The sequence below is a fragment of the Ogataea polymorpha genome (genome assembly GCF_001664045.1).
Source record: "Ogataea polymorpha strain NCYC 495 leu1.1 chromosome Unknown OGAPOscaffold_7, whole genome shotgun sequence".
NCBI classification, from domain to species: Eukaryota; Fungi; Ascomycota; class Pichiomycetes; order Pichiales; family Pichiaceae; genus Ogataea; species Ogataea polymorpha.
The window spans coordinates 398,836-423,943 of record NW_017264704.1 but is presented as its reverse complement, the minus strand read 5'-3'; the positions used below and the strand labels follow the sequence as shown (position 1 = coordinate 423,943).

At 53.6% G+C, this 25,108-nt stretch overlaps 18 protein-coding genes across 18 annotated transcripts; 8 read left to right on the top strand and 10 right to left on the bottom strand.

Annotated features, from left to right (window-relative positions):
* The first annotated feature begins 18 nt into the window (after nt 1-18).
* On the top strand, nt 19-3,480 carry OGAPODRAFT_17433 (uncharacterized protein). The gene has a single exon (XM_018355114.1). It carries the CDS (start codon nt 1,049-1,051, stop codon nt 2,411-2,413), a length of 1,365 nt encoding a protein of 454 aa, XP_018208713.1. The 5' UTR covers nt 19-1,048; the 3' UTR covers nt 2,414-3,480.
* Nucleotides 19-6,477, bottom strand: OGAPODRAFT_83725 (uncharacterized protein). The gene is made up of 2 exons (XM_018356729.1): nt 4,482-6,477; nt 19-3,455 (listed from the first exon to the last, which is right to left on the bottom strand). The coding sequence occupies exons 1-2, from the start codon at nt 4,488-4,490 to the stop codon at nt 2,448-2,450; spliced, it is 1,017 nt and encodes a 338-aa protein (XP_018208712.1). The 5' UTR covers nt 4,491-6,477; the 3' UTR covers nt 19-2,447.
* On the top strand, nt 219-767 carry OGAPODRAFT_10401 (uncharacterized protein; the record flags this gene model as incomplete). Its single annotated transcript, XM_018353208.1, has 1 exon — nt 219-767. The coding sequence occupies one exon, from the start codon at nt 219-221 to the stop codon at nt 765-767; it is 549 nt and encodes a 182-aa protein (XP_018208714.1).
* Nucleotides 4,229-6,477, top strand: OGAPODRAFT_17431 (uncharacterized protein). Its single transcript, XM_018355113.1, has one exon. It carries the CDS (start codon nt 4,809-4,811, stop codon nt 5,805-5,807), a length of 999 nt encoding a protein of 332 aa, XP_018208711.1. The 5' UTR covers nt 4,229-4,808; the 3' UTR covers nt 5,808-6,477.
* Nucleotides 5,826-6,617, bottom strand: OGAPODRAFT_51722 (uncharacterized protein; the record flags this gene model as incomplete). The annotated part of the gene is made up of 1 exon (XM_018355710.1): nt 5,826-6,617. One exon carries the CDS (start codon nt 6,615-6,617, stop codon nt 5,826-5,828), a length of 792 nt encoding a protein of 263 aa, XP_018208710.1.
* An 80-nt stretch (nt 6,618-6,697) lies between these two features.
* OGAPODRAFT_17430 (uncharacterized protein) lies at nt 6,698-8,129 on the top strand. Its single transcript, XM_018355112.1, has one exon. The coding sequence runs from the start codon at nt 6,717-6,719 to the stop codon at nt 8,088-8,090; it is 1,374 nt and encodes a 457-aa protein (XP_018208709.1). The 5' UTR covers nt 6,698-6,716; the 3' UTR covers nt 8,091-8,129.
* Nucleotides 6,698-10,597, bottom strand: OGAPODRAFT_103282 (uncharacterized protein). Its single transcript, XM_018353167.1, has one exon. The coding sequence runs from the start codon at nt 9,248-9,250 to the stop codon at nt 8,117-8,119; it is 1,134 nt and encodes a 377-aa protein (XP_018208707.1). The 5' UTR covers nt 9,251-10,597; the 3' UTR covers nt 6,698-8,116.
* Nucleotides 9,322-10,501, bottom strand: OGAPODRAFT_17429 (beta-isopropylmalate dehydrogenase). Its single transcript, XM_018355111.1, has one exon. The coding sequence runs from the start codon at nt 10,471-10,473 to the stop codon at nt 9,385-9,387; it is 1,089 nt and encodes a 362-aa protein (XP_018208708.1). The 5' UTR covers nt 10,474-10,501; the 3' UTR covers nt 9,322-9,384.
* On the bottom strand, nt 10,551-16,315 carry OGAPODRAFT_103274 (alpha-1,2-mannosyltransferase). Its single transcript, XM_018353165.1, has one exon. The coding sequence runs from the start codon at nt 13,334-13,336 to the stop codon at nt 11,453-11,455; it is 1,884 nt and encodes a 627-aa protein (XP_018208704.1). The 5' UTR covers nt 13,337-16,315; the 3' UTR covers nt 10,551-11,452.
* Nucleotides 10,551-16,322, top strand: OGAPODRAFT_95873 (uncharacterized protein; the record flags this gene model as incomplete). Its single annotated transcript, XM_018357835.1, has 1 exon — nt 10,551-16,322. The coding sequence occupies exon 1, from the start codon at nt 15,357-15,359 to the stop codon at nt 16,320-16,322; it is 966 nt and encodes a 321-aa protein (XP_018208703.1). The 5' UTR covers nt 10,551-15,356.
* OGAPODRAFT_43478 (uncharacterized protein) lies at nt 10,599-11,375 on the bottom strand (the record flags this gene model as incomplete). Its single annotated transcript, XM_018355454.1, has 1 exon — nt 10,599-11,375. A coding segment is annotated over one exon (777 nt), but the record flags the coding sequence as incomplete, so codon positions are not given.
* OGAPODRAFT_17428 (uncharacterized protein) lies at nt 13,254-16,315 on the bottom strand. Its single transcript, XM_018355110.1, has one exon. The coding sequence runs from the start codon at nt 15,171-15,173 to the stop codon at nt 13,308-13,310; it is 1,866 nt and encodes a 621-aa protein (XP_018208705.1). The 5' UTR covers nt 15,174-16,315; the 3' UTR covers nt 13,254-13,307.
* An 80-nt stretch (nt 16,323-16,402) lies between the features above and the next one.
* Nucleotides 16,403-21,999, top strand: OGAPODRAFT_17427 (uncharacterized protein). The gene has a single exon (XM_018355109.1). It carries the CDS (start codon nt 16,427-16,429, stop codon nt 18,260-18,262), a length of 1,836 nt encoding a protein of 611 aa, XP_018208701.1. The 5' UTR covers nt 16,403-16,426; the 3' UTR covers nt 18,263-21,999.
* On the bottom strand, nt 16,403-22,026 carry OGAPODRAFT_95870 (uncharacterized protein; the record flags this gene model as incomplete). The annotated part of the gene is made up of 1 exon (XM_018357834.1): nt 16,403-22,026. One exon carries the CDS (start codon nt 22,024-22,026, stop codon nt 20,149-20,151), a length of 1,878 nt encoding a protein of 625 aa, XP_018208700.1. The 3' UTR covers nt 16,403-20,148.
* Nucleotides 18,376-20,103, top strand: OGAPODRAFT_10387 (uncharacterized protein; the record flags this gene model as incomplete). Its single annotated transcript, XM_018353207.1, has 1 exon — nt 18,376-20,103. One exon carries the CDS (start codon nt 18,376-18,378, stop codon nt 20,101-20,103), a length of 1,728 nt encoding a protein of 575 aa, XP_018208702.1.
* Nucleotides 22,027-22,080: 54 nt separating the features above from the next.
* On the top strand, nt 22,081-22,983 carry OGAPODRAFT_78109 (uncharacterized protein; the record flags this gene model as incomplete). The annotated part of the gene is made up of 1 exon (XM_018356418.1): nt 22,081-22,983. The coding sequence occupies one exon, from the start codon at nt 22,081-22,083 to the stop codon at nt 22,981-22,983; it is 903 nt and encodes a 300-aa protein (XP_018208699.1).
* A 17-nt stretch (nt 22,984-23,000) lies between these two features.
* On the bottom strand, nt 23,001-24,053 carry OGAPODRAFT_95868 (uncharacterized protein; the record flags this gene model as incomplete). Its single annotated transcript, XM_018357833.1, has 1 exon — nt 23,001-24,053. One exon carries the CDS (start codon nt 24,051-24,053, stop codon nt 23,001-23,003), a length of 1,053 nt encoding a protein of 350 aa, XP_018208698.1.
* A 29-nt stretch (nt 24,054-24,082) lies between these two features.
* Nucleotides 24,083-25,050, bottom strand: OGAPODRAFT_95867 (uncharacterized protein; the record flags this gene model as incomplete). Its single annotated transcript, XM_018357832.1, has 2 exons — nt 24,083-24,970; nt 25,003-25,050. 2 exons carry the CDS (start codon nt 25,048-25,050, stop codon nt 24,083-24,085), a joined length of 936 nt encoding a protein of 311 aa, XP_018208697.1.
* Nucleotides 25,051-25,108: the final 58 nt, after the last annotated feature.

The window sequence follows — 25,108 nt, the reverse complement described above, 5'->3', positions numbered from 1 at the left end:
TTACTTTTTATCTCCTTTCGAAATGAAGTATGGACCGAAATATTAGCCATCCAGCTGATAACAGGGGCCACAACGTCCAAAACCAGTACGCCTCCCAATTTCCCCCGTACCGGGTCGGGCAAAACCAACCCCAGCCACAGCAAATCAGCTATCCTTACACTCCGTTTCAATACCAACGATCGCCGCAGACGTACTTCCCCCCGCAACCTCCGCTTATCATGGCTCCGCAGCCTCCTCCGCCCAAGCCAATCACAATCCAGACCCATGGGATCTCGCCACTGGCTTACAAGCTGTCGCAACAATTACCGACGCCGCCTTTCGACAAGCTGGAGCCGTCGCCCGAGTCATTACGCCGACAGCCGACTCGACGAGCAAAGCGCAAGTCAAAATTTACCAAGGAACAGGACCAGATGATCATCGACCTTAAGAAGGCTGGAAAATCATGGGTGGAGATTGCCGAGCTCGCAAATGTGGGCACTTTTCTGGCCGCACGCAACAGATACCAGGTCCTGATTGGACAGCAGGGCAGTGGCAGTAACGACTGTGGGCCTGAAGACGTGATGGAGTTGCGAAACGTGGTCGACCAAGGCGAGCTGGAAAAAATCCGGTATCTGGTGCGCGAGTTTGAAAAAAGTACTGGGAAGGCTGTCGACCAAAAACAGCTCCGCGAACTGTTGCGATACTTGTTCTGGAAAAACCCCGGCTTCTTCGATGTGGACGAGGCATATCTAGAGGAGCTGGTTCGGCTACAATCGAGAACCACTTGACTCTGCACTGACACCGCTGCCTGTTCTCATACTTTTTCTCTCCATGTGGTTGTAATTTTCTGCATGCATAATACCACATGCGACAGCTCGCCTAAATAGGCAAGAAACAAGAGCGGACATTTAAAATAACGCACACAGTGTCATGTTGAGTCCACAAGTGGGCAAACCGTCGCGTCGACCGGCGCGCTGGGATTTCCACCCCACACAAAGCTGCTACAAATTAATTTAGCTATTAAAACAACCACCTCTCGTACTTATAGCCTTCCTTTTTTGCGCTCCCCATGTCGGCCTACGCTCTTCTCCTGCTCGACAACACATATCTACCAGGAGTCCTTGCTGTCCGCAAGGCCCTCTCCAACACAAATGCCCAATTCCCCGTGATTCTCCTTTACTCGGCCAAAAACGTCAACAAAGACACAATTGCCTTGCTGACCGCCTACAAGCTGTTTTCGGACCTCATCAGCATTGACGACAACATCCTTGTTTCCAACTCCCCCCACACACTAGAATCTGTCCTTAATCGGCCGGACCTGGCATACACCCTTTCCAAAATCAACCTATGGCGACTGGTGGAGTACTCGAAGCTCGTTTATCTCGACGCAGACACTTTGCCCTTGCAAAACCTAGACCATTTGTTTGCGCGCAATTTTGACGCTTCGCAGGTCATGGCGGCGCCCGATTGCGGCTGGCCGGACCTGTTCAATTCCGGGTTTATGGTGCTGCAACCGAACATGACTGTATTTCAGGAATTGATGGACCTGTATGAGTCGACAGAGTCGTTTGACGGCGCCGATCAGGGCCTGCTAAACCACTACTTCAACCCAGACCTGTACCACGGTGGCATCTCGCGCTGGCTGCGACTGCCGTTCATATACAACTGCACGCTGAACTCGCACTACGAGTACTTGCCGGCTCTGCAGCGCTACTTCCACGACATCAAGCTTTTTCATTTCATTGGCGCCAAGAAGCCGTGGGACCCGACCTTTGCCAGCCAGTTGCGCAGGGACCCTTCACTGTTCAAAGTTGCAGACAACAAGAACGTCTACCAAATTTGGCATGACGTCTATGAATCGATCGAGGAAGACGCACGTTTTCGGACCGAGGCCCCTCAAATCACCGAAGCGCCAGATCCAGACCGTGTTGAGGCTGTTGAAGCTGCAGTGGAACCCCAACCACCGCCACCCGTTGTTCACCACCAATACTACTACAAGGAGCCGGAATCGGAGCCAGAAAAGTACGAGGAGAACCGAGGAGAAGCCTGGAAGCTGAACGAGTCGCGGGGACCAAACAAATGGGAGGACGCTAGCTTGTCGGAGGAGGAAAATGACACCAGAGAGCTGGTCCACTCGCTTTCGCAATTGGACGTTGAAAGCCCGCAGGACGACTACGCAAGTACACACCCGATCTTCCCGTGGGAGAAATCTGCCGCAAGACAGAAGCCTACACGCTCGTTTAGTGCAAGAACGTCGTTGCCCTCGTCGCTGACCAAAATCCCGTTTACGGCCGCCTTCGACGACGGCTCGGAGCTGGAAAACTACATTGCCAGCAGAGACCAGGCCGAGCGGCCAGAGTCGTTGCAGGAGATCAAGCAGGACGAACAGCTGGACGAGCAGGAGTCTCAAGAGCTGGGACATTTAGCACCTTAACTTTAATTATTCTCACTAGAAAAAAATTGCACTTTCAAGACATTTGAGGAATTCCTCCCACCATGGACGGGCCAGGGCCGGGCGCAGGGGCCGGAACAGGGCCCTGCGGCTGGTACTGCGTGTTTCTTGCCCCCACGTTCTCTCTGAGAGCGGTGAGCTGCTTGGTTCTGAAACTCTCGTAGTGGACGTAGGCAGTGGTCTCGATCAGGTCGTGGAGATGTGTCCTGGTCAGGAAGTCTCTCAGATAGACAAACTCGCACTGAGTGACGTCCTCGACGTTGATGAGACCCCACTTGGTTCTTCTCCCGCGAATAACCTCCCCGGATGGAGTGGTGATGATGTTCTCGGAGCCAATAATGGCAAAAGGCAAGAGCGACTGGATGTCGCTGTTCAATTGTCTCTCTTCGGCAGTGAGGCCGTCCTCGCCCAGGCTGAACTCGTACGGATACATTCTGAAGTTGTAGTATTTGAACTGTTCCTGCAGAACGGACTTGAGGTTGGCTCTTTCCTCCAGGGTCAAGGTGTCTGCCTTGGCGATCACCGGCACCACGTTGGAGACCTCTGTCAATTTTCTCAACGCAATGATGTCCAGTTTCTTGAGCCCGTAGTTCGTCGGCTCGATGAAGTAGAGAATGCAGTGGACTCTAGTGTCTTTGATGTATGTTTCTCTCGTGGCGTTCAGTTCTTTTCTAAGGTACTGGTTCTGCTGGTCCTTGATGTACTTTAGAATCGGCTCCCAGCACTTTTCGTTGTTCACTTGGTCGCCAAATCCTGGCGTGTCGATCACGTTCAGGGCCAGCTTGACGTTATTCTCCACCAGAGTCTGAGACGTAACCTTCACCTCGCAGGTCTTGTCGACCGGCTCGTAGATCGTTTTTCTGCCGCTCGAGTCAATCACATGCTGTGCAAACAGCGTGTTGACCAGCGTGCTCTTTCCCAGGCCAGAGTGGCCAACAACCATAACATTCAGCGTGAAGCCCCGTTTAAGAAGTCTGTTTTCGATCTGCGTGGTGATCGTGTCGAATCCGACGTAGGATTTCGGCTGCAGCAGAGAAGCGGCATCGGAGACGCCCTGGAAGTCTGTCATATCAAAGAGTTTATTCGTTAGTTGTTAAATTTGGATCTTATTTACACGCTACTTAGACGCGAAAAACAACAATTTGAGAGCATAACACGCATGCACCTGTGCACGCCTGCTTTTTCCCTCCTGCCTAAATAAATCGACAATAAAATATTTTTCCAGCATCACAACCTGCTCTCATGTCTCTTGCAATCGCTCATCCGCTGCCCGGACTCGCCGCCAGACTCGCCCTGCCAGCTGTGCCGGCTCTCGCGAACGCACTGTGGGCTCCGGCAGAGTCGTTCCTAGACCGCCTGCGCAACAAACTGCCTTCCAAACTGCTTCCGTCGTTCCTGGACAACGGTCTCGTTTTGGCAGCCCCAAAGAAAAAAACCTCCCACATGAAGCGCCGGCTGCGTCTCTACACGCCGGGAAGCAAGCAGATCAAGCCCAACCACAACCTTAATCGGTGTCCGTCGTGCGGAAAGTACAAAAGGTCGCATTTTCTGTGCATGTCTTGCTTTTTTGAGATCAAACAGCTGTGGAGCGAGCAGGCCGGGAAGCCGCCTGTGTACAAGGAGGAGTTTGCCAATCCTGCCGACGAGCGGGTAATATACCCAAAGACGTATGAGCGTCCGCACGTCAAGAAGCTGCGGCTGAAGGAATACGTCGAGAAACGTCCGAAGCCGCTGGTGGTTGAGAAATAATGTACATAGATCGACGCGTCGAAAAAAAAAATAAATTTTCAAAAAATATATGCCAGAGCAGACGACAGAATCTCGTAAACGTCGGAAGACGCCCAAGACGGCGACTTTTCATCCATATGCTATTCCTGCATCCTTGTCATTGCAGGTGGTGAGCCACCCTCTGAAAATACGTCCTGCTGGGAATTTGCTGCTCGCCGGAAAGGAGACCGAAGAAAAGCTGCGCATGTCGATGGGCGATTTTCACAGATTCCCAGAGCAGGTGATAATGGATATTCTAGGATTTCTAGACTCGGCAACTGACCTGGGCCATGTGATGTGTGTGTCCCGATTTTTCTACGCCTTTACCAGCTCTGATGAGCTATGGAAGCAGATATATCTTAAGGGCGAGAAGTTCGACCGCTGGCTGGGAAGCTGGAAAGAGAGCGTTCTCAGATGCAGGCAGAGCGCCATAGACTGCAGCATCGTGCACTCAGACTTGCTATTTGTTCCGTATCAAAATTCCCAGGTCGACTATTCTCGGCTCTTCGAAAATATCATAATTGCAGAAAACCAGCGCAGACACCAGGTCCTGCCGGCCTCGGTCAATATTCCATACGATCTCTCCATTCCGCGGCTTGACGAGGATACCATGACCCCATCGCTCTTCTCCTCGCGTTTCCACGACCGCCCGTTCATCCTCAAGTCCTCCGATCCTGCTCGCTGGCCAGCGTGGACAATAGACACCCTCACAGCCCGCTTTCCCGACACCGTTTTCCGCCAGGAGTGTGTGCAGTGGTCGCTAAAACTGTACGCCGAGTACTGCGCCAGCAACCAGGACGAAAGCCCGCTGTATCTGTTTGACTGCAGCTCCGAGGCCATGAAACAACTCAAGACAGAGTTTGTGCGTCCGGGCGTTTTTTCGGAGGACATGTTTGACGTGTTCACGCGCCACGGCCACTCGTGCCGTCCCGACCACACGTGGCTGATTGTGGGCCCGCACCGGTCGGGCTCGACGTTCCACAAGGACCCCAACAACACGTCTGCGTGGAACACGGTGCTGGACGGCTCGAAGCTGTGGATCATGCTCCCGCCCGAGGTGACTCCGCCGGGCGTGCACACCAACGAGGACGAGAGCGAGGTGACGTCTCCGCTGGGCCTTGCAGAGTGGGTGCTATCCGGGTTTTTCAATGACACTCTCAAGGTCACCAGAGCAGAGCAGCGTTGCGCCATTGGCATCACATTTCCTGGAGAGTGTCTGCATGTTCCTGCTGGCTGGTGGCACACGGTCATCAACCTGGAGGACACAGTTGCCCTGACGGCGAATTTTGTTCCCGAGTGCAAGCTGGAGGAGGTGGCACGGTTTTTCCGCAACAAGCAGGACCAGGTCTCGGGCTTCCATCCGGCAACGGTGCTGGAGTTTGTGAGGCGGTGCGTTGCTGCGGGCGAGATGGATGCCCGGCTGCTCGAGAAAGTCGGCCAGGTCGAGTCGAACGACGATATCGGCGAGCTGGACGTGCAGCTGCCGATCTACGAGATATTCGAGCGACTGCTGCAACTCAACGGAAAGCAGCTGAAACAGCACAAAAATCTGTGGAAGTCGCTTACGCAGCAGAGCACAGGCTTTAAGTTCGCGATGGACGTCGAATAGAGCGCTTTTTATGATAATCTATAGGTTCTTGTCTAGGAGGGCCCGCACGTTTTCGTAGACCCCGAGGAAAATAGCGCCCCCGGCGCTGATCCACATGGTTCGCGGGCCGATGCCGCGGAGAAAGGCCGAGTAGCCCTCGTCGCGGGCAATTTGCCGCGCCAGCTTCCACACACCCACCTTGCCGTGGCTCAGCATGAGCCGTGTCTTGAGCAGGTCCAGCGGCGTGGTTGCTGCCGCAGCCACGCCTCCAGCCACAGACCCGCACACGGCTCCCCTGGCCGGCGAAAGCGCGCCGTCTGCGCCCCACAGCGTCTTGAGGTACTCGTATAAGGGAAACTGGATGATTGTGAACGGGATCTCGCGCATGATCGTGGTGCTCCACCCGCGGTAGAGGCCGTTGAGGACGCCCTCGCCAGAAACGTTTCCGAGGATGTGGCGCAGTGCCTGTGCAGAGGTGCGGAACTGCATCGACTGGGTCCGCTGTTTGATCACCTCGGCGGGAACTCTCACCATGCACGCGGCGACTTCTCCGCACGAAGCGGCAGCCATGTGTGACAGGGCGGCGGGAGTGCCGTTGTTTATGAGGCTGTGTTTGAGAGCGTCGTAGGTGACAAAAAACAGCGACGCGGAAGGAGCAGAGGCCACGACGGCCGACCCGAGGCCACGATAAAGCCCCCGAAACCCGCCGTTTTTGAGAAACCCGCCGCGCGCCTGGACACGCGTCTTGATGGTGTCGATCGGGAAAAACGCCAGGTCGGTGGCTGTCCCCGCAGCCCCGCCGCTGACCAGCGAGATGGTAAAGTCGTTCATTGAAAAATGATTTTCCGTCGCGTCGGATTTAATAGGTCGGTGATTTAGTTGGAGGCAAAAAACATTTTATTTCATCTAATTTAATTTTCAGCACTCTTCATGTACAGGTTCAGGATCGGAGCTAGCGTGAGACGCTTTTCCGTCTCTGCGCTGAGAAGGACATCGTCGAGTGGCGTCAAGCAGGCAATGCCGACTTCTGGGGCCCAGCCGCCTCAGGGATCATCGATTTCTCTCAAATCGGCAACAAGAGATCCTTCGGAGTATGGCACAAGACCGATATACTTGGACATGCAGGCAACAACGCCGACAGACCCACGTGTGTTGGACAAAATGTTGGAATTCTATACGGGGCTTTACGGCAACCCGCATTCGTCTACCCACGCCTATGGATGGGAGACCGATAAGGCCGTTGAGGAGGCGCGCGCAAACGTCGCTGCCGTGATCGGTGCAGACCCAAAGGAGATTATTTTCACTTCGGGCGCCACAGAATGTAACAACATGGCCCTGAAGGGCGTTGCCCGGTTCTACGGTAAGAGCAAGAAGCACATCATCACCACCCAGACGGAACACAAGTGCGTTCTGGATTCCTGCAGACATCTGCAAGATGAGGGCTTCGAGGTGACATATTTGCCGGTCAACTCGGACGGCCTGATCGATTTGGAGCTTCTGGAGAAGTCTATCAGAAAAGATACCAGTTTAGTGTCTGTTATGGCTGTGAACAACGAAATAGGAGTGATCCAGCCTTTGGAGGATATTGGCCGCATCTGTCGCTCGCACAAGGTGTTCTTCCACACCGACGCCGCCCAGGCTTACGGCAAGATACCGATCGACGTCAACAAGTGCAACATTGACCTGATGTCGATTTCCTCACACAAGATATATGGACCTATGGGTGTTGGTGCCACGTACGTGCGAAGACGGCCTAGAGTCAGACTGGACCCAATAATCAATGGTGGAGGCCAAGAGAGAGGTCTGCGGTCCGGAACACTGGCTCCTCCGCTTGTTTGTGGCTTTGGGGAGGCTGCAAGACTGATGGTGCAAGAGTACGATGCAGACCAGGCCCACATTAAGGCCCTGAGCACGAAGCTGATGGATGCCCTGCTGTCTATGGAGCACACACAACTGAACGGATCCCGCATCCACAGATACCCTGGCTGCGTTAACGTTTCGTTTGCGTACATCGAGGGGGAGTCTCTTTTGATGGCATTGAAGGACATTGCTCTTTCGTCCGGATCCGCCTGCACGTCTGCGTCTCTTGAGCCTTCGTACGTTCTGCATGCTCTGGGCGCCGACGACGCCCTTGCACACTCATCGATCCGGTTCGGCATCGGTAGATTCACCACCGAGGCCGAGGTCGACTACGTGATCCAGGCCCTGACCGAGAGAGTCAAGTTCCTGCGGGAGCTGAGTCCGCTGTGGGAGATGGTCAACGAGGGTATCGACCTGAACTCGATCGAATGGGCAGGACATTGAATTTTATGTAAGTGTTTATATGCAATTTATTCTTCGTCGCTGAGATCTGGGTTTACCACCCGCAAACCTCCCTGTCGGGCACTATTCGGCGGCACCGCGGCTCCAGCGGCAGCGTCCGGCAACGACCCGTCGCTGAACCGTCTCGACGTGCCCGGCATGTCCAGTCTGTCGTCCTCGGACATGAATCCGAATGCGTTGGCTCCGATTCCTGCTGCCGCACCTCGCGAGCCAGCTGGAGGCTGACGGGGAGACGACGCCAAAATGCTGGATGCGCGCTTTTCGCTGAGGTTGTCTCTGTCGTCGCGCTGGCGTCTGCGCCAAAACAGGAACAGGAGCAGAAGTCCCAAGAGCAGCAAAGCTCCGAGGATCGACCCGACAGCGATTCCGGCCTTCGCGCCCTTGCTGAGCCCCGTGGACCTGTTGTTGGCGCTCGAGGCACTTGAGGACGACGCGGCAGCCGACGCCGAGGTGGCTGTAGCGACGGACTGCGTGATGTAGATGATGGAGGTCTGCATGTTTCCAGGTGAAACGGACGTAGTTATCCGCACTGATTCGGATGAGGGTGTGGACGAAGAGGTGGTTGAAGACGACGACGAGCTCTGGGAGACAGAAAAGGACGAAATCGAGCTTGTTGTAGTCGAGCTAGCGGACAGACTTGAGGACGTTGGAGACGAGTCTGTGGAAGACATGGTGGAGCTCTGTGGGGAGGAACTTTGCGTGGAGGAAGACGATGTTGAGGAGCTGGACAGACTGGAACTGGAGGAGGAGGTGGTGGAGGTGGAGGAGGTGGAAGTGGCATCGTCTGTGGACGAGTGCGACGACTGCGCCGACGAACTGTCGTCGTCGTTTTCCTCAGACTCGTCAACATAGACGGAATAAGAGTCGCTACCACCACACTTCTCCATGGGATAACCAGTGCAGGACGTTGTGCACGAGCCGTCGGGGTTGTCCGAAGGCACGTCGTCTCCGCAATAGCAGTCCTGGCCGTTGATCAATGCAGCAACTGCGTGTCCCGAACACTGCTCCGTGCAATGGCTGGAGCTCTGCCATGTGTACGAGTCCTTCTTGGTCAGGCCGGAAATGGCATCCGAGCTGTAGCAACCCAAATACGTAAAGTCTGCTAGGACTTGGGTGATCACGAATACGACACCGAATCTCATGTTGACATGGAAAAGCTAAAAAATAAACAATAGAGCGTCGCGTCGAAAAAAATAAAATCTGTGAGGCGTGCGTGTTTAGGATTTTTGGGATTATTTAGGAATTATTCGAGATCCTACTTTTTTTTCTCCCTTATTTAGTTCTTGAGTAGCTTGGCCACCTCCTGCGCAACAGCATCACCAACTTCCTGTGTTGAGGAGCTTCCACCCAAATCGGCAGTCATGATACCTGCATCCAGGACGTTCTTGACGGCCTGCTCGATCGCACGGCCGGCATCCACCAAGTCCAGCGACAGCTTCAGCATCATGGCGGCAGACAAAATTGTGGCCAATGGATTGATCTTGCCCGGGCCCAAATCTGGCGCCGAGCCGTGGCAGGGCTCGTAAAGACCAAACGCCTTGTTTGTGTCTGGCAGAGACGCCAACGAGGCAGAAGGCAGCAGGCCCAGAGACCCAGGAATCACACTGGCCTCGTCACTGATGATGTCGCCAAACATGTTGTTGGTGACAATGACACCGTTGAGTTTCGTTGGCGACTTGACCAAAATCATGGCTGCCGAGTCGATCAGCTGGTGCTGCACCGTCAGCTGCGGGAACTCGTTCTTGATGGTCTCCTCAACAGTCTTCCGCCACAAACGCGAGGATGCAAGCACGTTGGCTTTGTCCAGCGACCACAGTGGCAGCGGTGGGTCGCTCTGCAGCGCCAAAAAGGCCGCCATTCTCGTGATTCTCTGCACCTCTGGAACAGAATAGCTCTCAGTGTCGCTGGCAACTCCGTCGCCGGCATCCTCCTTGCGGTCACCAAAGTAGATTCCACCAACCAACTCACGCACAACAACAAAGTCAGTGCCCTTGACGATTTCTGATTTCAGTGGAGATAGCTTCAGAAGAGCGTCGGAAGCAAAACTGCATGGACGCAGGTTCGCGTACAAGTTGAGCTCTTTTCTGATCTTCAACAGATCCTGCTCAGGACGCACGGAGCCGGTTCCCCACTTAGGTCCTCCGACGGCTCCAAGCAAAACGGCGTCAGCCTTCTTGGCGGCTTCGAGGGCCTCGTCGGACAATGGCACCCCATAAGCATCGATCGAGGCACCGCCGATCAGGTGCTTGGAAAAGTTGAACTTAACGCCGATTGCCGACGAGACAGCCTCGAGAACCTTGACGGCCTCCGCAACAACCTCGGGGCCCACGTGATCACCAGGGAGAAGCACAATGTTCTTACTCATGATTGCAAAATGATGCAACTATTTTGCGCCGGTACCGGGAAAAATTGAAAAACCATCCACTTACTCATTCCTGTCTTTTTATTTCGTATTACCAAACCGCTTACGTACTCACCCACTCAGATCTGCTCAGACACAAACTGGTCGATGTCGACCTCCTCGAGTGGAGCAGTGGCCGCATTGTTCACCTTTGGCTTCTCCTCTCTGAGCTCAAGACGTTTCAGCTTACTAAGAGGGCCCCAGCCGTGCACAGGTGGGCTAAGTTTGAATGGATCCAAAAACTTGACACACTGTTTGAACGAGTCGCCCAATGTGGCAATCTCGTGGATGATGTCTTCCACACAGATGATGCCGTAGTCTCCAAGCTGGTCTTCAATCAAATTGTTGTCATCCAAGTTCACCTTCTTGGTTGTTCCGTCCTCCACGATACTAGCCGTGGCACGTTTCTGGATCAAGTTTCGGACAGTAGCAAGCGATGGAGTGCCGATGGCGATGTACGGACTGGTCAGTCTGAGGAGAGGTTTGACGGCAGCGTTCAACTTGATGAAAGTTCCTGTGTACACGTGCTCTAGACGCAGCAGTTCAAGCACTTTCCTGGCTTTGGAGGGCACTTTGGCACCATGCGGGCCGGGGATACGGACCACAAACAAAAGACGCTCATCGGACTCTTCCGGCACAGCAGAGCTCCGTTCATGCTGAGACACGCGCTTCACACGGTACTGTTCTCTTTCTGATGCGCGATGTTTAGCCACTAGGGTTTCTGCTCTGATAAACCTTGCCTTTCTTTGCTGTTGTTTGCGTTTCTTCTGTTCCTCGAGCTTCTTACGTGCCTGCTCCTGTTTCTCTAGACGGAGTCTGTCGGCGTTCTTCCGCTTCTTGAGCAACACCTCTGGGTTGGTGTTCAGTTTAGTCGATTCAGCCATGATAAAAAAAAAAAAATTGTGCAGAAAAATTTATTTGGCAGTGTTCAAATAATTTTCGATCAGTACACCATCTCCACCTTGTTTCTAGACTGGCGTTTCTCAAGCTCAAATTTCTTGGCCAGCGCCACCACCTGCGTCCATTCACGACCAAACACGTCCTTTGCGAACTTTTTCTGCGCCACCAGCTGGCCTGCTTTGCGAACAGCGATCGCCTCGTCCTTATCTAGACGGTCAGCTTTGAGGAGCACTTCATTTAGAGACGGATACAATCCCTTGTAGTCGGGATCCGACGGATCAGCGAAAAAGAAGCCCGACGGTGTCGCATGCTTGGTTTCAGGCGCCACAACCTCGTCTTTTTCAACAGGGAGCACAATGTCCAGCAGCGGACCAGCACTGGCGTGAACTATGGGAATGGCGCCGTTGAGCATGTACTCGACCACAGAGATACCAAAATGCTCGTTCCACATCACATTGAGTCCGTACGCAGCCCGCGACAGGTACTCGTCGACGGTTTTGCGAGGAGCGTTCACCTCAAAAGCAACCAGGGAGGAAATTTCTAGCTGCTCTGCCAGCAACTTGAGCTCTCGCACCGTTTCCTCGTCCTGTTTGGACCTTGTTGATCCGACCAGCGCCAACGTAAACGGCACAGCGCTGTTTCTGGCATACTTGGCAAACTCCTTCAGCAAGAGCCTGTGCCTTTTCTCTGGCCGGAACTGCGCCAGGTACAACAAAACACGGTCTTTTTCTCCCAGTGGGTCGGCAATCCTGGACTCCTCAATGCCGGTCGGTGGATAAAGGATCTGAGGGCTTGTTTTTGCATTGCTGCCCCAGATGGCGCGAACATGGTCGCAGGTCCAGGTCGAGTTGCACAGGGTGCAGTCAATAAAAGTCGCAGCCAGCTGGTACAGTTTCATCATCAGGGTCCAATAGACGTACTTGAGCAGGATGTAGACACTTTTTGAGCTCAGCTTGTTAAGCATGTCAGACGAAATCAGCGGATAGTGCACATACGCAACCACGGGAATATGCAAAAGAGCCACCAGCGGATAGCAAAAGGGCAGGCCCTGGGTGTCGATGAACACGTCGGGCACGAGTTTTGTCAAGCTGCTGAAACACACAAAAATAGAACCCAACGCCTGGCCAATAATTGTCAAGTGTTTCCACGACCCGCCGTCAATAAGCCATTTATACCTGTTGTTGAGCTGAATAAAAACTATACGGTCATTGAGGCCGTCTGCAAATAAATCAATTCCGAACGTGGAGCGCACAGATTGCAAAAGCGAGCTCACACACACATCGTCTGCCGCTGTGAACGTGTATATGGCGACCACATTCTGCTCCGACTGTTTTAGCGTATAGTACACTGCCTCCCAGAGGACTCTTTCGCCGCCGCCATTTGCGTCGCTGAAGGGGTGGAAGTAACCAAAGATGAGTCTGCGTTTTGAAACTGGGTCGGCAGGACGCAGACGGTCAACGAAGTGGGGGTCGTCTTTGTCGACTCTGGCCAGACGCAGTTTCGACGTCGCCACAGAGTCTCTGTTGAGTTTCATGGTGGAGTACAGTTGCGGCTTATGGGCAGCTAGAACCAGTCTTCTGCGGAAAGAGCTGTGCTTGATGCCCACGACAGACTCTGGAATCGCCCCTTTTTCCAGGCTGCGCGCGATCGCGTCCCGGTAGTTGTGAGGAGGCACCACGAGAAAGCGAAGAAGAGAGGCGTCGATGCACTTGTAGACGGCCCACGCAAGCACCAACGCTCCCAAAAAAGTGCTCAAGGCCGTAGACAGCCCAAACACGGAGCGCGATGCCAGTTCTGCACCGGTGCCAGCGGCAGAAACCTGTCGTACCATCAGTGGTGTCTGTCCAGACATGATTTTAATTATTTTTACACTTACATAATCAAATTTAGCTATGCTGCTACATTTGAGTATCTTTTTTCGACTCATCCGACAGCGTCATGTCGCCGATCTTCTCGTCCACATAGCCGTTACCCGTCTCGAGAGTCACAAACGAGCTGTTGTTGATGTCGATCGGCAGCCGGGGCTTGGCCTGGACTTCAGCGTCTGCGACCGTCGTGGTCTCGGTGGCAGGGTGGTGGTTCTTCGGCAGCGACAGCACCGTGTTGAGCGACTGGTGCGCAATGGAACTTCGCGGCGACTGGCCGCGCTTGTAGCTCGACTGGTCGGTCCCGGTCAACTCTGTGTCTCTTCTGTTTTTCGAGATCATCGACGAGGACGCCAGCGACGAAAGCCGTTCCTGCTTCTTGCGCTCCCAGCCGATGACAGACCGTGCCTGCGGAGAGGGCAGGCTTGTGACCTTCTTGAGATCATTGTACCAACTCATCATCTGGTCGTACGACTCTGCTCTGAACACCCAGTTGTGGCCTTTCCGGAGCAGTCCGTTCTGCTTGGCATGTAGAACAAACTTATGGTACGAGTTCGGGTTGTGCTCGTCTTTCTTTGAGTGCTCAGCCACCTGGCAGTCCTCCACCGCTAGCGACATGATCGGCACCGGGTCGCGCTTGCGGTCGGCAGACTTGAACTCGTGCAAAAACGTCGGGGTCAGCACGTAATAGCCCTTGGAGTAGGACTTGAGATACTTTGACTTTCTCTCCAAGAATCCGGACCGGATCTCGAACGTGAGAGGGTCATTTTGGTGCTGGTAGTGGATCTCGCTCAGATGTCTCATGGGCAGGTTCACGTCGATGAAGTTCTTGGTGTCTTTGGCAACGAACGAGTCCCATTCGAAGCTGGGGTCCTTGGTCAGCAGTCCTGTGTCCAATTTAGAGATCAGCCCATCAAACACGTTCTGAGCCTGCTGGCCGATCAGTTTCGCGTACACGGTCAATGCCGTCTGGATCTCGATATACACAACTTTCTCCAGCTCTTTGCCCGACCCCTGCAGGTTGTTGAAGGCCTCATGCAAATAATTTTCCTCTGTCAGCTGCCGTTTGATCAGTCTGTTGAGATTGAATCTCAATAAATACGGGTCGTCTTTGGGCGTGAGCAGCTCAGGGTGGTGTTTGGCGGTCTCGACGGACTTGATGTACGCATTCAGCTCCTGCTTTGTCTCCTGGTGGTATCTGGCCACCTGGTTCTTGAAGTCGCTCTGCAACGACTTAATCTCCTTTATTTTCACAATCAGGTCCCGCTTGAGGTCTTCCAGCCGCGGAATGATGGTGCCGTTGAGCTCCTTGACAGTGGCCTGGGCCAGAAGCGCCGAGTTCGAGTGATACTGGTATAACACGGTCGGCAGATCCTGGATGCTGCCGTTTCCCAGCGGAAGGAAAAACTTCTCCGCCATCTCGAACTCGTCGTTCGTTTCTGGGTGCGGCTGCTCCTTGTGGCCAAACAGACCCTGGCCGCTTTGCGGGGCGCCCGAGTTGACTTTCACAGGCTGGTAAAATTCGCCGTCAAGGCCCTGGGTGACGAACGGGAAGGTGATGGCGTGATGGAGTCTAATTTGCTGTCTGCTTATTTCCTCGTGCACAGACACTGTTTCCTTGAGATAGTGCACAAGACAGCCAATAATGGTGCGCCACAGACCAAACCGGGTGGCCAGGATGTCTGTTGGGTTTGCCTCTGTCGGAACCAGCACTGCCAGCGGGTCTGTTGGGTCTCGCTTGGCCATTTCTTTCTGGCGCAGGTTATGCAGCATTTCCTGTGTGGACGACGATTTGGATTGGAAGCTTCTTGTTTGCTCGGCTTGTTTTTGTCTTTGTTCGTCCAGCTGTTTGAGCTGGAGCTGGTTCTGTAGCAATTGTTGTTCGGATACAAGACTCATGGATCTTATCGTTTCATGGATTAAAACAGATTTCCCGAAATAGAACAATTTTCTGTTTGAGAGGGTAAAACTTCGACCGCCTGCACGCCGTCGCCGACGCGTCGATATCAGCCAGCCTTATCTATCGCCTAATTCCCGATGCAGAGCCATAATTCCAGCACTGCGGTGTAACTTGTTTCCTTAATGAAGATTGTTGTTGTTGGTGCGGGCGTCATCGGCCTGACCACTGCCCTGACACTCAGGCGCAAGCTTGACTGCGATCTCGTCGTCGTGGCCAAGGAAATCCCCGGCGACGCAGACCCCATCTATACCTCCACCAAGGCAGGAGCGCAGTGGTCCAGCTCTCCTGGAAACAAGCGCGCAGAGTTTTCGTACCGGATCTTCGACGAGCTGAGTAAAGTTCCAGAGGCCTGGGTCACCAAAATCCCGCTCTACAAGGGAGAAATCGACCCGAAGGAGCCTGCTACAGAGCCGGATCTCAAGTCGTTTGTGGACAATTACGAGTGGATCGGCGAGGAGCACCAAAAATTCCCCGGTGTCAGCCACATTTACAAGTTTGACACCTTCACCATCTCTCCTCCACAGTACCTCGCGTATCTGGCGAACGAGCTGCTCAAGCTTGGCGTGGCTATTCAACGCGGTGTGGTGCGCAACTTCGCCCACGTCGACGCCGATTACGTCATCAACTGCACGGGAATCCAGTACAACGACATCGACGGATGTCATGACGCGGCCCTGCGTCCTATCAGAGGCCACACGCTGCTGATAGAAAACACGCTGCCGTACCAGGTTATGTTCAAGGAGAACAATCCGGTCGAGGAGGGCGAGTTTCTGATGCTCTTCCCCCGTAAAGAGGGCTGTGCCGTGCTGGGGGGAATCTATGACTCGCACTCGCCGGCCTTCGACACGTCTGTGCACGCCGACTATGTCGAAAGGCTCCAGGCCAAGGCGGCCAAGCACCTTCCTGAGCTGCAGGGCGAGATCCGCGTCCTCAAGCACAACATCGGGTTCCGGCCGCACAGAGATGGCGGCGTGCGGATCGAATTCGATCCCGAAAACCCAAGACTGGTCCACAATTACGGGTGCAGCAACCTGGGATTTACAGAGAGCTGGGCCTGTGCGCAGGAAGTTTTTGACCTCATTAAATAACCTTACGAGTTAAATATTTGGTTACACAGCCTTCTTTTGTTTTTGGCACGTTTATGTTTCGTCACGTAGTTGTGGTAATAGCGGTCCTGTTGGGCCTGGGCGGGATGTTAGAGGTTTTGGAGCGCAGCCGGCGTGTGCACATAACTGCCACATCTGGTTATTCCTACATTTCCTCGGGGATAGTCGACAACGACGCAGAAGAGTACTATAGGCTTGGGCTGACACCCCACCACTCAATCGCAGTCACCACACTGGCTGGCGACGCCGTGGTGGACAAGACCGTCCTGCACGGCCGGTTTCTCCATGTGACTGACTTCCATCCGGACGAATTGTCGAAAATTGGTGCGTCGTTCGAGAATAAATGCCATCGCAAAGACAAGCAGGCTCTGCCCGACGAGGTGATGCACCGGTACGGCGACGCGATGAGCGGCTGTGACTCGCCGTTGGAGCTCTACGAGGCGACTCTCCAATGGATCCGGGACAATTTGAAGGACAAAATTGACTTTGTTGTTTGGACCGGGGACAACGTTCGGCACGACAATGACCGCAAAAACCCACGTTACGAGAGCGAGATATTCTCCATGAACGAGAAAGTGGCCGAGAAAATGAGCAGCGTGTTTATGGACGACGGCGAGGAGGACATCATGCCGCTGGATCGCCGCGTCAAGATCGTGCCGAGTCTGGGTAATAACGACGTTTATCCTCATAACCTGTTTGCTCCGGGACCCACGTTGCAGACTAGAGAGCTGTACAAGATCTGGCGTGATTTCGTCCCCACAGAACAGCTGCACACTTTCGACAGGGGAGCCTATTTCTTCAGAGAGGTCATCCCCAACAAGCTGGCTGTGGTGTCCATAAACACGCTGTACCTGTTTAAATCGAACCCGCTGTGCGACAACTGCTACAACCGCAAGGAGCCCGGATACAAGCTGTTTCAGTGGCTTGGTTTTGTGCTCAAGGAGCTGCGCAAACGCAACATGAAGGTCTGGCTGACCGGCCACGTTCCGCCGGTGCCCAAAAACCTTCATTACAGCTGCCACGCAAAAATGAGCGTCTGGCAGCACGAATACCGAGACATCATTATTGGATCGCTGTACGGCCACATGAACATCGACCATTTTGTGCCGCTGGACTCTGTAAAGTCCTGGAGAACGATTGAGAAAAGATTGGGCAAGCTGGACTACGAAACCTACGGCGACGACGACGAAAAGGACGATTTGGAAACATACGAGGAGTTTGGGATGCTTGACGACGACTTTGAGATTGACCGCGGCTCGCGGCGCTACGACAACGCTCCATCGGGAAAAGTGTCGTATCTGGAAAACGTCAGAGACGGACTGTACGCCAAGCTCAAGGGCCCGAAAAAGGCCGGCAAGAACGGCGAGCGGTACTCCTTTGCGCACGTGAGCGCGTCGGTGGTGCCCACATTCAACCCTGGCTTCCGTGTTTGGGAGTACAACGTGTCGGAGCTATACAGCAGCGAGGAACCACTATATGAGCCTTGGGAGCAATTTTTCGCTCGGCTCGACGCGGAACTTGCCGCAGCAGATAGTCAGGATACTCTGGACATCGAAGCGTCGAAAGACAATACAATCCCGCCAATCATGCCGGCAGATCTGCCTCTGGGCCCCGCATACACACCCCAGCTTTTTTCTCCAGAAAGATACACCCAGTACTACGTTGATCTGGAATACGCGGCCAAACATCCCAACTGGAAATTTGAGTACCAGGTGGAGTACTCGACAGACGACGACGAGTACCAAATGGAGAGCTTGCTGGTCTCTGACTGGCTGAAGATGGCGCGGAAACTGGCGAAATCCGCCGCTGTTGCCGCCGACGACGACGTGGAAATCGCTGGCGCAAAAAAATTGTGGAAAACGTACCTAAATCGCGCCTTCATAGACACCGGCTACCAGGACCTGCCTGTAGCCAACAAGTGAGCTACCAAAAAAAAAATAGTCCCCTAATCTGGGCTGTGCGGGTTTTTGGGAGCAGCTTATTTTAGACGCTCATCGCAGCCGCTCTCTCAATCTTTTGCTCTTTTGCAACCACCATGCGGATAATCAGAAGAGATGACTTTGAGGATCTTCTAGGCGGCAACTTCGACGCGGCGACCGAGTTCAAGCAGTACAAAGAACCCAGCTATCTCGAGGAGGCCGTGGCCGCCGAAAACGCCACAGAGTCGCTGAAGAAGAGCTCCTTTTTCAGCAAATTGGCCCAGCCGCTGAAATACACGTTTGAGAAGAAGGACTTTGTGATACTGGTCTTTCTGATTGCCTGTTTCGTAACTCTGCTGGCCGTCTTCTGCGGAGCTGTCTATTTTGGTTACCGAGAGTACAGTCTTCTTCTCAGGCGGGTCAATCTTTACGAAAAAGACGTCACATCCTGCGACGACGACGAAGAGCTTGACGAGGAGTCCAAGCCGCGGAGCGCATACAGCGGCGCCACGCTGCGGGAGGCGTCCAACAGAGCATCTGCTTTTTCGCCGGGCCCAGCACGCAACCTGGCCAAAGCCAGTCTTGCTTTTCCCGACGCCGAGCAACACACGCCAGCGGTCACGCGGACACTCAACTCCTGGAAAGACTCTCTACACAAGATCTCCAAGCGCGGCACGCCCAAGGGTGTACCAGGCAAACCGTCTGCCTCTACGCAGTTCTCTGCGCCGATCGACGGCGGATACATGCCGACCTGGTCGTCGATGATCGACTCGAAACTCTCTCCCATCGACGTCGTCCACGGCAGCGTTTCGCCCGATGCCGTGAAAAATACGGCCACCAGCGAGGCTGCGCCCGAGACGTCCTGTCTTGTGAACGATGACAGATCCCTGGTGGAGCAGTCCGCAGACAACACCCGCTTTATGAGCATCTACGAACAGTACTCCCCAGAAGCAGACGGCCACCTCGAACATGAGCCCAAGAGAGTGTACACCATGGTTCAGCTCTACGAGCTAGAACCTTTGGACCTGATCCAGGAGTTTGTTGACGGAGACGACAATAAATTGCTAGCTACAGACATTTTGTTTCCTAAGAAACCGCTCTACTCGGAGAGCTCGGTTGTGGAGATTGAAAAAGAGCTGACAATGATTCGGCTGAACCTGTTCAACTGCTCTTTGGACACAGCCTCCAAAGTGCTCGAGATCATCAAGTTTTTGGCCAACTCGTTCGGGCTCCAAAAATTCAATAACCCGCGCATATTCCTCATGTCGTACGGCATGCTGATCGAGCAGCTGGTGGAATCGGACTTCATCATCAATGATAACGAGATACCGACAATTCTGGTTGGCGCCTTCATCGAGATCGTGGTCAAGTACAGCGTGTGCTGCTGGAAATATCCCGCGTCCAGACATCTGAAGGTCGACAGGAAGTTTGCCGCCTGGAAGATGACTCCCCACGTTCCTCCGCAGTACAAAGTGTTCAAATACATTTGCACGCTGATCAAGTCGGGATACAAGACCGACCTACTTGGAGAGGTCCTGATATTCTTTTCCACACCACCAACACCTCACAACCTCATATATTTGCTTCCGGAGTCCGAGCTGGAGAATTATAAGAACCCCGAGGTTTTGGAGCTCATGGCTTATTTGAGAGAACAGATACAGGAAGAACACAGCGACTGCTGCGGTTCCACGTCATTTTTGGGCGCAACCTCGCCAGCATACTCTGAGTATGAGGCCTTTTTGCAATCGCGGGTCCCCAGAAAACCAACGAGCCCGAGACGTGCGCTTCCGGGCGCATTTGCACGCGAGACAAACAACCTTGACACCGCCAGAGAGCCTTTGTAGATTCTGTACAGCCAAAAGAACGAATAAAGAAGACAGAATGAACGTTTAATCCTTGCCGTTTCTGAAATGGTCGTAATTGATCAGCGCCTGCATGCACCCCCATTCCGTGAGTTTGTTCCGGAGCCACTTCAGCTGCACGGGCTTTGTCAAATAATCGTTGCAGCCAGCTGCCAGAGCTTGTTGCTTGTCAGCGGCCGAGGTCGACGCAGTCAACGCAACAATGATGATCGGCGAACGGAACAGCTCATGGTCGAGCTGATCGGCAGGCTTCAGCTCTTCCTGCTCCGTCGGAAGAGACAAGTTGGCAAAGTTCCCAATCCTGTTGAGCCGTTCCAGCCGTCTAATTTCCTCCGTCACCTGTATCCCCGATATCACAGGCAGCTGGATATCCATGAAACAAAGATGGAAGCCTCCTTCCTTCCACAACTGCAAGCCTTCTTCTCCGTTGCTGGCGATCTTGAACTGAACATTACAGGATTTTAGGTGTCTGGCCAGAATTTTCTGGTTCACCAGATTGTCCTCCACAACCAGCACGTTAATGTTGGTCAGGATCTTATTAATTCCTGGCTTTGGCTGCTGCTTCAGACGCAGGGCTGAGGCCACTTCCTCCTTTTTTGGCCCGTGTTTCAACAAAATAGAGTGCTTCGAAGACGACGAAGCGCTTTCTGGAGTCCCAGAAGCCTTATTAGTCTCGTCAGCGGCGTGGGTCTCCTCGAATGTCGGCGTTCTTCCAGGAGTTGAGACGTGATTAGAATATTGCGAGGCAGGCGACTTACTGCCCGTTCTTGTGCCCTTTGGAAAAAGTATCACTGTGGATGAAGACTGATTTTGGTCTTGGACAGAGCTGCGTCCTAGCCTCGTGAACTCTCTTGGAGGAGGCAGCCCTTGTTCGCCCAGCACAGCTACCTTTCCCGAGTAGTTGTTGTCTGTAAAGACGGCATCCTGGGGTGTCTTTGTCGGGTTGGACCTGCCTGTGAGCGAGCCGCTATAGAAAGGCGGAGCGTTCGCAGCGTCTTTCACTTCCGAGCTAAACGAGGCGCCTGCGCTGGTCTGGTTGAAAAAACTCGTTTCAGCCACTTGAGGGAATGCGGTGGTCTTGACACTAGATCTTTTTTCGGCTACCGGATACGGCGTGTCGATAATGAACGAGTCCTCAAGCTTCATTCCGGACGGGAAGTATTGTTCCAGTATTTTCCAGATGAAAGCATCGGGCTCCAGAACTATGGTGGTAGTACGCGGTTTGGTGTGGGCTTTGGTATGGCCCAGGGGCGACGGTCTGTGAGCCGTTTCGGGCACCCTGTCTGTTGCTGAGACGTCGCTGTGGTTCAACAGCGACGATTTGGACGCGGACACAGGAATCGGCGACACCGGGTGCGCGTGGTGCGAGGGATTCTCCCCGGCAGCCGCGTGAGGCCTCATTTTGGACATTTTGTTGCCTTGTAAGTTGGTGCTGCTGGAACGGCTCATGATAGTTTTTGGCGCAAACGTGGCGTTCTGGGCCGTTAGCGGCGAGCTCTGGTACGTGGGGTCGCGCTGAGTGTGGCTAGACGGAACACTGAACGCGGCGGCGGACGGAGACGAAACGGACGGGACCTCCAGTTTCAAGATGAGCTCTGACGGGTCGAACTGCTGTGCCAGTGTAGTAGGGAACTTGAGCATTATTTGAGACTTGACGTCGTCCACAAGGTCTCCAGGACCAACAAACAGCGTTGTGGCGTTGCCCCCGGGACGTTTGACCCAGATTCTTTTTCTCGCCGGCATGGGCAGCTGGGGATTCTGGTGAGCGTTGGGAGACGCGGCCGTGAATGTGAAATAGGGGTTTGCTGGCTGGCCAGCCGCTGACATCGGATTCAAGTTCCCCATTGCGGCGCCCGAATCCTGCAAAGGAACGTTGCCTCTTTTCATATAAGCAGGGGCACTCATAAGACTAATGGAATAAATAAATTAAAAAAATATGCGAAGCTCTATTTTTTCCCTATGGGAAAGAGCATTTTAAAACCAGGACAGGTGCGAGCGCTGGTGAAATTTTTGGGAACCGTTGAGGTGGACACGGGAAAGCTTGTGGGGCGGGCAAACGAGGAGTTGGGATTGGCGCTGGACAAGGTGTTTGGACGGCTGGGCATCAAACGGGAGCGACCAAACCTAGTTGCTGAGGTTTCGAAGTTTGAGACGATATCGCACAAGTACGAGCCAATACATAAAGTACCGTGGTTCCACTTTGACCCTAAAAAGTACGAGATATCGCAACAGGATCTCGACAGGGTGTCGGGACAGGTTCCTGACTCACCGCTCGGATACGTGACTAAAGACACCCCCATAGCCGAGAACTACCAGCAACTCAGGGGCGTTCAGGCCTCGTTGTACTCGATCGCCATGGACACGCGCATTGGACGCATCAGACCCGCTTACAAGTGCGACTATTTCGCATTGACGTACTATCCAGAGTCCTACTACATGGGCCAGATACGCAAGTCCCGGCCGGGAGTGATGCTTCAGTTCGACAACAACGCGTTCCTCAACACGCCTGCGTCGCGCAGCGTGAAGCTCGACAACAACGTGAGCAAAGACGCGGCAAATTACTATCCGTTTATTCTATCGGTGCACCGCACAAAAACTTCCAAGTTCTACCGTAAAACCTTCTTCCAACATTTCACAGCCAACAACATGATAGAGAAATGGGATGGCCTGTACCGCTTCCAGCTATACTTGCGTCCGGTGCTGAACCAGGACTTCGAAAATCTCGAATTCCACATCCGGAAGAGTCTGGAGTATGTGCGTCGCTACGGAGCAGCTCCCGAACCAAAAGCCCGTATGGACTGGGCAAAAATCAACACCGTGTCTGAGGTCTACGGACTGCCCCCTTTGGTCCGTCAGAAATGAGGATAGCGCGGCGGCCGCTATATATTGATCCATTCCGGGTGTTCGGTGACGTATGCCCATTTATTTTCCTCGTGGTAGTATCCTATGGCATGCAAATAGAGCATAAGTTTTTCGGGCTCCGGCCTCTTGAAGAGCCGTTTTCCGCACTCTTCGCAGAATTCATCAGTCTGCTGTTTCTCGCGTGAGTTTTGTGCCTCCTTTGCGATCCGCTGAAAAACGTCCGGGTCGGAGTAGTCTTCGTTGGTAGCCAAAAGTCCGTGTCTGTAGAGCTGGTCGTTGGAAATCGGAAAGCCGAGGTTTCGAAGGTGAATTCGGATCTGGTGTGTTCTGCCCGTCAACGGCCGGCATTCCACAATGCTCTCATCCAGGAGAGATGAGTATTTCAGCCTTTTGAACTCTGTGGTAGCAGGTTTGCGGTCGATCCCGTCTTTGAATCCTCGTTTCGTCTCGACGATAACCACATCATCCTTGCAGACCAGAGATTCCGGAAACTTTCCCGCCACACGCGCCACGTAAACCTTGCGCACCTGTTTATTTTTGATCGCTGCCTGGATCTCCTTGGCCTTTGCGACGCTCTTGGCCAGAATGCAGATCCCGCTCGTCACCTTGTCCAGCCGGAAACACGGCCTGAGCTCGCTTAGGCCCCTCTCGTGCTTCAGAATCTCCACCATCGTGTTGTAATAAAAGTTTTGCACGGGATGGATCGGCATTCCGGCGGGCTTGTTCACCACAAGCACCTCGTCGTCTTCATACACAGTCTGTATTTTTGCGTCCACTATAGGCGGCTCGTGAACGTGTACATGGCGCACAATCACGTCGCCCTGTCTGAGGTGTTCAGACAACAGCTGTTCCTGTCTCAGCTCGAGCGTTTGCTGCTTAATTCTGCGCTGCACTATTACTTGATTGTCTTTGATCCTTTGGAGATGCTGATTTTCTGAAAACTCGCGAAACTCAGTCGTAAGCACGTCCAGCAGCAATCTGTTGCGCCATCGCTCTTTCACCGTGGTGACACACTGGCGATAATAAGGCGGCACCATGCGCAGACCGCCCGTTGAGATGTAACTGGCCATAGTAAAATAATTGAAAAAAAATACTCTATTCAGTATATACCAAAAATATACGCCAGACGGGTCACAACGAGATCAATCGCCATGGTAATGGAGTCCCGCGCAAGGACCATCTTGGAGCCGTCAACCTCGTGCCAGCTGATCGCGATCTCGTCAACAGGGATATGCTGGTTGATGGCGAGGATCAGCAGCTCAACGTCAAATATCCAGCCCTCGGTGTGCATTTTGGGGAAGATCTTGGCGACGGCTGCCTTGTTGAAGAGCTTAAAGCCGCACTGCGTGTCTTTGATGGTGCGAATGCCAAAAACAAACACCAGAGCGTGCAAAGCATACATAAGAAAGTTGCGCACAAATGACCGTTTCACCACCGCGTCTGTGTTCACCATGTGTGCTCTGGAGCCAATGGCAACCGCAGCACGCGTTTCAGGCTCGTTCCTGTCTAGTCGCCGGATACTTTCGAGCAGCTTGTCCAAGTCGCTGAATTTCGACGCTCCGTCTGCGTCAGCGAAAATGGCATACTTCCCCCGGCTAAACTGCATCCCGTGGGTCACGGCGCCGCCCTTGCCACGGTTTTTCACAAATTGCACCACGCGCAACACATGCGGCCTCAGTCCCAGCTCCGCAGCCAGCTCCACAGCGTACTGCGCCGTCCCGTCGTTCGAACCGTCATCCACAATGATGATCTCGTACTGACCAGGAAATCGAGCCTCCAGATGCTCGATGCACTCGGCAAGCATGGCACGGAGCCGGCCGTGCTCGTTGAAACAGGGCACCACGACAGAAACCTCGATATTCTCACTGGGAGGCGAGTTGCGTGGCGGAAGCTTGAATCGACCAGCGGTGCCGTTTGTTATGTATTCCAATTCGCTGTCGTAGGGCTTTCTCGGGCTGTGCCTGAGAAGAAACACCACGAGGTACACCTGAAGTTAGTATGGGCGGAGCAAGTACATACGCTTATGGCCAGACCTGCGGCAATGGTGGCTAGAACGGCCAGCGACATGGAAAATAAAATAACAAAAAATAGATGATCCACAGCCGTATTTTTTTTTTTTATTTCA